Source organism: Daphnia pulicaria, chromosome 8 (assembly GCF_021234035.1).
Source record: "Daphnia pulicaria isolate SC F1-1A chromosome 8, SC_F0-13Bv2, whole genome shotgun sequence".
In the NCBI taxonomy this organism is placed as follows: Eukaryota; Metazoa; Arthropoda; class Branchiopoda; order Diplostraca; family Daphniidae; genus Daphnia; species Daphnia pulicaria.
In genome coordinates, this window is record NC_060920.1 from 7,206,022 (window position 1) to 7,215,722 (window position 9,701).

The following is a 9,701-nucleotide window of genomic DNA, read 5'->3' on the forward strand; positions in this document are numbered from 1 at the left end:
CTGGTTTCGTCCCAGGGACGCTTCTTGAAGCTTTATAGCAAAATTGGTGACATTCTCTTGGTTGGTGTTGTATACATAACCGAGTGAAGGAAATAAAGGCATAGAGGACAATTGACAAAAGAAAAATTACTGATACGGTAAGGAATAACCTTTTTAATGTAAATGTCCAACTACTTAAGTTCCAAAATTGAAATTCTGAACGAGTGTTTAGACACAGGACAAGGACATGCGAGGAAAGGGAGTCTGCATTTTCTTCGTGTATTATTCGCGTGATCAATTCATTCAGTACATTTAACTGTTCAAATTCGACCTTGATATCGAATTCTTTATGCTGCCTGAAAATGTACTTTTACTTGTTATTGAATTACGTAAATTTGGAAGTTAACTTCAATGTTGTCAAATGATACGTTGGATATAGCTGGCCTCACTCGCGTTTTTCAATATTCCAGCTATATGATAGTCCATTTAAATTTGTGATGCCACCCTTCCAAAAACATTCTTGAAAAGGATGGAGTGATCTCTTCCTATGGTATAGTTGTTGTCCGCAGGTTCGTAGCCGCATTTAGTTTGCTTTGCTGACACGGTTATAATAAGGGTTGCGAATTTTTGCACGATCAGATGTTTTCCATTTGGTTTGATTCGGTGACATTCTGGCAGATTATTTGCCATTGCCGCAAGGAGTCCATTTGATTCTGCAAGCATGAGGGGTTTAAATAGTCGCAACTGTAGGTTGCCACAATATGCAGCTTTTCCAGTTGGTTGTCTCTTGATACTGCTTTATCTTCAATGAATTTGTGGTGCTGGGCACGTTCTCAAATTTTAAACAAGTTTCCATTGCGGGATTGTATCAAGCATTTATCTACATTCTTTTGTTGATACAGTTTGAATATTTAAAGCTGTATTGGTATCAAATCCACCGAAAAAGAATCCAGTGACATTTTTTTCTTTTAACCAAGCCATGCAAAGGTTTCCCGACCAAGTCGAAAGATAAGGCTCTTCTGTAATGAAAAATTCGTACTTGGTGGGTACTGCTGTTTCAATACTGGCATTGCAATACGAAGGCTGCTGTATGTCCATCAATCCCACTATTTCTGCTTGGCTGCAATTACAGACCGTCATTTCGAGAGCCGATCCCACTTGGAGGGATCCCATTAAGAATAAAACGAAAAAGCTCCACCTGAAAAATATGTTGGCTATTTAAACTAGGTGTTTCTATCGGTTTGCTACTGTGATTTTATATTTATTTTCTTGACAAGTCATAATCTCGTTGTTTTAAAGGGAGTGTTATTGTTCATCGCAATTGCCTCTGTGACTGTTGAAGTGGTCTTTCCTCACTTTTGCTTCTACGTTCTTTTGGAATTAAATTATCAGCTATTTGGCTTTGAATTTCCTGTTCAAGATGTCCTTGCTCTTCAACTGCTGCCTCATTGCTGACAACTGGTTCAACATGGTCACCCGGTTCTATGCCAGCAACTAGTGAATTCTCAATAAATGATTTATTACTGTCAATGGGGCGGTTCACAATTAAACCAATCGGTTGATCTTGATTGGGATCGTCCTTGGGAGCTGGAAATAATTTAATTCGATAAGCAGGAGTGACGTATGTTTTTCCGGTACTAATATTTGCTAACTTGAAATTGAGGTTGCCTTTTTGTTCAATTATGCGATATGGCCCTTCCCACCGCATATCGAATTTTCCATGCTTTTAGCAAAACTGTTTCTCCAATTATTAATTGACTTCTTGCGCTTTCTTATCATAAAACTTTTTCTGATTTTCCTGTGCGATCTCTAAATTTTTTTTTGCAAACTGCTTAGCTTCGTGCCAAATTTTAGCGAAAATATTGTTCGGATCTGAAAGGATAAGTAAACGAGGCGCTGGTAAAACTTCGTTAGGTTTCCTAGCCTCAAATCCTTTTAAAAGTTAAAATGGGTTATAACCTGTACTTGAGTGAACTGACGTGTTGTAAGCAAAAGTAGCAAATTTCAAATAACTATCCCAAGTATTTGGCTGATTCGTGACGTAACTGGCTATCATGCCTGCTAGTGTTCTATTAAATCTTTTAATCGCAACATGGAATATACGTGGTAGTTCTGAGCCTTTCTATTCCAAATTGTCTGTAAAGATCGTCTATGGTTCGTGATAGAAAATTACTGCCTTGATCAGTCAAAACCCTTTCTGGTACGCCATTTTCTACAACAATCGAATCGATAAATGTTTGAATTACGGTTTCGGCAGTTTGATCTGGCATGGGTGCTGCGATTATATATTTTTTCATGTAATCTCCCTTTACCAAGAAGTAGATTTTTCCTTTTAAAGAGGTGGGTAAGGGACCTACAATATCCATGTTCATTGTTTGCCACCCATGTTCTGGAGGGGGAATTGGTTGTAAGGGTGCCCTGCGTGATCCTGCTTCCTTCTGTTTGGCACAAATCACGCACCTCTTGACAAGATCTTTAATATCTTTTGTCATCTTGGCCATATAAATATTCTTGTTATTCATGCGATTGTTTTTCTTGTCCCTAAATGTCCTGCATAAGGGCTGTCATGAAAGCGTTTAAGAATGTTTCCCTCATTGTTTTTGGGACCAAAATTCTACCATCAGGCGTTCCAAAAAGTCCTGAATTAATTATGATGAATGTCGGATCGTCTTCGTCGTCCGAATCATCTTCAACTTGGCGGATGGAAGTAACGTTTGGTAGGGGTGATGAGCTTGAATTCCCTTGGTTAGACGGCGTATACGACTTTTGCCGTTATACGTCTTCAGAAGCCTTTGGATGCAGTGAATGCCTATCTTTGGCCAATTCTTCGTTGCTACCTATTGTCGTATTGTCGCCTTGTCTCTTTGCCGATCCTGGTTAAGGAGTACACCACGAACAGTAGTGCAATACTCATCCAAAGCCTGATCTGTCTTGAATTCTCGGAACGTGAAAAATATAACTCCATCTTCTTCGATTTCTTCGTCGTCTGTCGGAACAATTCATTTAGGGTACGACTAAGACTATCCGCATTTTGATGTGCTTTGTACGGGCGGTATTGGATGTCCATATTGAATCCTTGTAGACAGAGACTTCTTCATCTGGCTATCCTTACCGTTGGTTTTTTTCTTTGATTGAGCCATTGCATTGCCTGATTATCAGATCTAATTTGGAATCTTCTGCCATAGAGATTGGGGTAAAAAGCTAGTGCCGCGTGAATGATTGCAAACAGTTCTTTCTCCTCTGTACTCCAATTAGCCTGTGATTTTGCAAGATGCTTTGATGTGTACGCAATTACTAGTAAGAACGCTAATTGGGACACCGGACGCTTAAACGCTGATTGTGACAAAAAACGACGATTTTTTCTTTTAGTTAAATACAATGAAAATGAGAGTTTTATTGCAAAATCGAATTAATTAAATTAAAATACAGGGGGGGGGGGGGGTACGCAATTGATCAAAAGGGCATCTTATAATATTTGGATTAAAAGAGAAATCGTAAATTGAAATTTCAGAATTGCTTACGGCCGAGAAATTTGGGCTCTAAGTTGGCTGTTAGCAAACGAAATACGGCAGAAGGAATATCTAGAGAATAAGTGAACTAATCTTTTAAATAACTATATCAAATGATAGGGAATAAAAAGTTCTAGATTAGTGTATAAGGTATTTCCAATATTTTGTATATTTTTTGAAATATTTCATAACCAGGAAATGGAAGAAAAATGCTAATTTTTGGACAGCAGACGCGAATTGGGACCAAAGTTTTTTTTTAAATTTCGTTATTTAACAATGTCTGTATATCATTCGACGCAGAATTTCAAGGTAAATCGATTGATGTGCGACATTTGTAGGTTTTATTGCGTAAAACCAACATTATTAGCCAAAAACTATTTCATTGACGTTGGATTGAGTCTGGCCAGATCCAAAAAACGACGATTTTTTCTTCAGGTAAATACAAAAAATGGGAGGTTTATTGCAAAATCTAATTAATTAAATTTAAAATACATGGGGATACGCAATTAATCAAAAGGGCATCTTATAATATTTAGGATTAAAAGAGAATCGCAAATTGAAATTTCAGAATTTGGTTTACGGCCAAGAAATTTTGGCTCTGTGTTGGCTTTTAGCAAAAGAAATACGGTAGAAGGAATATCTAGAGCATAAGTGAACTAATCCTTTAAATAAATATATCACAAGATAGGGAATAAGAAGTTCTACAATAGTGAATAAGGTATTTTCAATATTTTGTATAGTTTTTTAAATATTTCATTACCAGGATATGGAAGAGAAATGATAATTTTGGTACAGCAGACGCGAATTGAGACAAAAAATTAAAAAATGTTTTTCGTTATTTCACAATGTCTGTACATCATTTGCCGCAGAATTTCAAAGTGAATCGATTGATGTGCGTCATTGGTAGGTTTTATTGCGTAATTTCAGCATTATTAGCCAAAAGCTATTTCATTGGCGTTAGATCGAGTCTGGCCAGATCCAACCAAATTGTAATTTTTTTTATTCTTTTCCTAAAATGGCATTTTGAAAACAAATAGGGTTTCAGTAATTTTCGTGAAAATTTTAGAATTTTATATCAACATTTTTATTAGATAATGGCTCCTCTTTCACATAGTGCCTTACCTTCTGTCCCAAACTATAGCCGCAAATTATTTTACAGGAAATATTTTTAAAGTCTCAATGTTTTTCATTAATCACGTACACCTTGATAAAATATTTTGTGTTCACTTTATAAAGTCAAAGTTTAAAATATTTCTCTTCAGATTACTCAAAAAATCTTTCACATTTCTGAGGCTTGAACCTTTGACCATTGTATTTGCAATCAACATCGTCGACCAATTACGCAAATTTAAGGAAAGAACACGTGAAGATTTCATTAGTGAATCCCGAGCAATCGTACTCAATTTCATTTCTATTTTCATTTGACTTCACGATTTCATTTATTTCACGATCGCAATCATCAAAGAGAATAAGAACTGTTGCAGATAACATGAATAAAGGTTCAGTTTTTTATGTGTATCGAACTCATTTTCGTCTAGTTTGTCTGCCGTGAATATACCGGCACGCCATTATAATTTGTAGGTAAGTCAGGTAAAGCTAGGCTTGGGCGAGTTTGGGACATTCGCAACACGGACGTCCAACTTTCCAATCGAATTTCTCGATAAATAAACAAAAGAATTTGACCATTCTATCTCATCTTGGTGAACTGGCAATCAAAAGTACTGCCAACACCGCAGGGCTGAGCTTGGCTCTGGACAACACTATGCAGGTAATATAATACAATCAAATTTGATTGAATTTCAAACATAGAAAATTAATTTTATGATTATTATTTGACAGATGTTCCGTGACGGTTTGGAAAATTTTCTGATCACAGCCGCCCAGGAAGTGCCGAGCAATTTCAGCGTTTACGTCGACCAATTCCGGCGCAATTTGATCGCGCCACACATTCTGGCGTTGAGCATCCAGGCTTTCGACATTTTCACTCCTTTAGCTCGTGACGGACGGCTCTACTTCGTGCCCAGCAGGAGCAATACCCCACTCGTTCCAGGAGTGCCGTACCGTAACGCTCGGACGTGGATGACCGATACCCTGCAGTTGGTGTACAGCCGAACGCAATCCTACCGAGCCAAGGATCCCATTTAATTTGAAATTCACTAAATGAGAAATGAATTAGAATTACTAATTTCCCATCAGGTGGAAGAACGGACACTCCAAATCATCGACGGCTGGAATAATGGAACTTTTCAACTGGAATCAACTGCCACCAGTTTGATATTCGTCTTTTATCATCTCGACGATGGATTGAGCATGACGGCGTTAACGAGAGGAACTTTGCTCAGCCCTTTAAACGGAGAGTGCCCGATTGTTCGACTCGGCACATTCGCCCTGTACACGGCAAATTGTGGCAACATCATTTTCGAGGTTATAAGCATTTTGTCAATTTTAATTCGTCTCCTCTGAATCTAATTTAAATTTTTATAAAGGCACCTGGTCTTATTTCATCGACGTCATGGGCTCAAGCACAGTTCGCCTGGACACATTCTTTTCTAGTGATTCCGTCAGTCCAGTTAGAGTGAAAACGTGGACGAATTCGATTGAAAATAAACAAATCGATTGGAGGAGCCAGCGGGTCGTCATCTACGCTCTGGCGACCCAGCAGGAAAAGGCCGTCAGCGGTTTGAATCTCTTGGCCCACATCTCCGGTGACAGCAAGGCCGATTCAGTTTTCAGCGTCAGTCTGAATGAAAACAATTTGTCGGATGTGACGAAAGGCGACGGAGTTTACTCCGCCCAGCTCAACGATTTGCTCCGCAATTTCATCCGCTTCTCCTACGTCGTCGAAATCGTCGGCGGAGTAGGGACTGTCGATTCCGGTATATAATCCATCGATTGTTCTATATTGTTAAATGTTGTTATTTCATCCATTTTTGGTATGCAAATTAGGCACTTATAACGGACATCCTATGGCTGGATGTTTCATTCCCTCCGGGAAATCTCTGCCAATCTCTGCCATCAACCGTTACGTTTACGGCGGCAGTTTCCAGTTGAGTCTGCCTTACGACGGCCGAGATGTTTTGCCACCTGGGCGCATCTCAGATTTAAACATCAGCGCCTTTGACTCGAAAAATTCATCGACGGTACTCACCTGGACGGCACCGATGGACAATTACAATGTTTCCGACATTCTGGGTAAACAAGAAATTCCAAAATTCACATAACGTGAAATCGTATTTAATTTTGTAATTAAACAGTTGACAGATTCGTAATCACCAGTGAAGATGCCGATAGCAAAGAAGCGATTATCTTTAACGGAACTATCAAGCCTCTATCCGGAACTGTGTATCACGTCATCATGGCGGTCGACGTGCCGAAATCCGACAAGATCCGCAGTGTGTACTTGTCGAGAATATCTGACTCTGTTTCAAACATGTATTGGGAACATAGAATGAATACAGTTGAGAACGTGGGTAATACTGAATAGTTAGAGGGAGAAACTGAGAGAGAGAGAGATAGTCAACCTGCCGTGATGCGGGCGAGGCGACGTCTGGAAGGAGAGGGCAAGAGAGAGAGAAGCTGCAACCTACCTCGGCGGAGCCAAGGTCGCTTCTAGAGATTTCTAGAACAAAGAGAGGGCGTTAGAAAAAAGGGGGGCGAGAGAGGGTGGCAAAATGAGGGGGGCGAATTTGCAATGTGTTAAGAAATTGGGAGGGAAATGGATATTTCCGACATACTCCCCGGCCGGAAGTTTCTTGAGTTGTTTGATAGGTTCCGGATCCATTCCGGTGGTCACTCGTTGTGTAGACTGGTGTGATGCGGTTGATGACATCTTTGACAGCGAAAACGAGACGTGATGAACGCTAGTTGAGAGAGCTGTCTTGAGGAAGACGAAGGGCAGATATTCAGTCATGATGATTGTTTTACAGTCGTCGATGCCTCGGGTTGGAGACTTCCAGTTTGAAAGTAGAATTTCAATAGATGAGCAGCAGCAGAGTTTTTGTCGTCACGTGATGCGGTGAGACAAATGGAGTCGTGTCGTGTTGATTTGAATAGGCGCGTTGAAGTCGAAAAAGGTAGCGTGTGCAGCCACGTGATTGAATTGGAATGTTGCGAGAAAAGGCGAATTAAAGTCGATGAAAGGGAAGGAAAGTGTCTTCATCATCAAAAATGTTCTACATGTCTCTGGAATTGGAATTAATCTATTTTCGATTGGAGCTGCGACGGAAACAGGCATGGAATGCACTTTTGTTGGAAACAAATGCAACTTCTACCACAACAAACAACTAATACTGACTGGTTAACGTGCAGCCAAGACAATGTATTACCTAAACATCAGATCGCAAGACGTAGAAGATTTTGCCAACACAGCAACCCAAAAGGTGACCTCACTCACAACTTGGCATCAAAGACTGGGGCATGCGGATCATCGCAACATTAGAAGAATGACAGATTTGAGACTCGTTGAAGGAATCAACTTGGGAAGCGGACCAGTCACCTTCTGCATCTGTGACGACTGTTCAAAAGGAAATTTGCACAAATCCCCATTCAAACTGTCTACATCACCAAGAGCTGATAAGATAGGCGGAAGAATCTGCGGTGACGTATGTGGACCAGTGTCGTTTAGATACATGCTGCTATTCAAAGACGAGGCAAGCTGCTGGATTACCGCCTATTTCATGAAGTCAAAAACGAAAGTCCTCAACCATATTAAGACCCTCTACGCTTTCATCAAGAACCAGACTGGTTTCTCCATTCAAATTTTGAGAACTGACAATGGTACTGAATTTAAGAATGCAGAAACAACGAAATGGACACTGGAGATGGGAATACGGCATGAAACCAGCTGTGTATACACACCCGAACAGAACGGAACAGCAGAAAGAGCTAACCGGACGATTATGGAAATGACAAGATGCATGTTATATTCAAGTAACGCCCCACTTTGGCTTTGGGCAGAAGCTGCCTCATACGCGGTCTACATCAGAAACATAATTCCTCCAGGGAAACGCGAGCAGTCACCATTTGAAATCATGCACAAACACAAGCCTGACCTATCACCAATTAGAATCTTTGGATCAAAAGTTTCTGCGTTAGTGCCTGACGCCAAACGAAGCAAACTGGAAAGCAAATGTTCAGAAGGCTTTCTAGTAGGATATGATGACGTTACAAAAGGATATTGGGTTTTCATCCCTCTCAAAGGAAAAGTGATTGTTACTCGTGATGTAATCATTGATGAGACATGAATTGGATTTCAACCAGACTTAACCCACAGCATAGCAACAAAATCCTTCATCAAATCTATCTGTGATCCTTTTACAGTTCAGCAAGAACCATTTCATGAGGAAAGGAAAGACTTAAAAGTTCATCAGCTACTGGTAAACTTATTTAAACAAAATTCAAACTAAGCTGATATTTTTTCTCACTATTGCTTACTCTCTTTCAACCATAGAATGAAGATATGCAACAAGATGAAATTGCTGGGACACCTAGACCAAAACCAATGCTGGTGGAACAAAACAATGAGAGGCAGAATGAAGTATTAGACCTTGTCATAGAGGACGTGATTCATCCAGAAGCTGATGTAATTATCCCACAGATAGTTTTCTTCATAATTCTCATATTGTGCACATACTACATAAGTGACTTTCTCAAGAAAGAATTTGACTACTACTTTCCAAAACTTACATGCACAATGATAAAGTAGAAAATACAAAAGATCTGAACAATAAATCTTATTTTATTTTACTAGAATGTATGGGATGTTGTGAACGAACAAATGGAAGCAGCGATTAGAGAGGTATATCTAGCGCCGAATATAGAACATGCCAATGATGATAACAACATCATACCAGTACTGAATATTGATATATTACAGCCTGAAGCAGAAGTGGGTAGTCGAAGATCAAAACGTCATCTGCCACGCATAAACTACAATGAAGACACAGCGGATGAATCCGAAATTGAACAGGGTGCGAAAGCACTCCTTGAAGTACTGACGCTAGAACACGACCCATCGAAACCATACAGTCCTGCTAGTGCTCTTCTCCTGGAACCATACATTCCAATCAGCTTTAATGACGCAATGTCCTGCCCAGAATCTGATCTTTGGAAAGAGTACATTCAAGACGAGCACAAATCACTCATGGAAAACAAAACCTGGGATATTGTTCCATTACCACAAGGTAGAATAGCAATTAAATGCAAATGGATACT

At 39.7% G+C, this 9,701-nt stretch overlaps 1 protein-coding gene across 1 annotated transcript; it reads left to right on the forward strand.

Moving 5' to 3' along the window:
• Positions 1-5,169: 5,169 nt before the first annotated feature.
• On the forward strand, positions 5,170-6,972 carry LOC124311913 (calcium-activated chloride channel regulator 4-like). The gene is made up of 5 exons (XM_046776280.1): positions 5,170-5,256; positions 5,328-5,912; positions 5,971-6,364; positions 6,435-6,680; positions 6,743-6,972. Exons 2-5 carry the CDS (start codon positions 5,649-5,651, stop codon positions 6,970-6,972), a joined length of 1,134 nt encoding a protein of 377 aa, XP_046632236.1. The 5' UTR covers positions 5,170-5,256; positions 5,328-5,648.
• Positions 6,973-9,701: the final 2,729 nt, after the last annotated feature.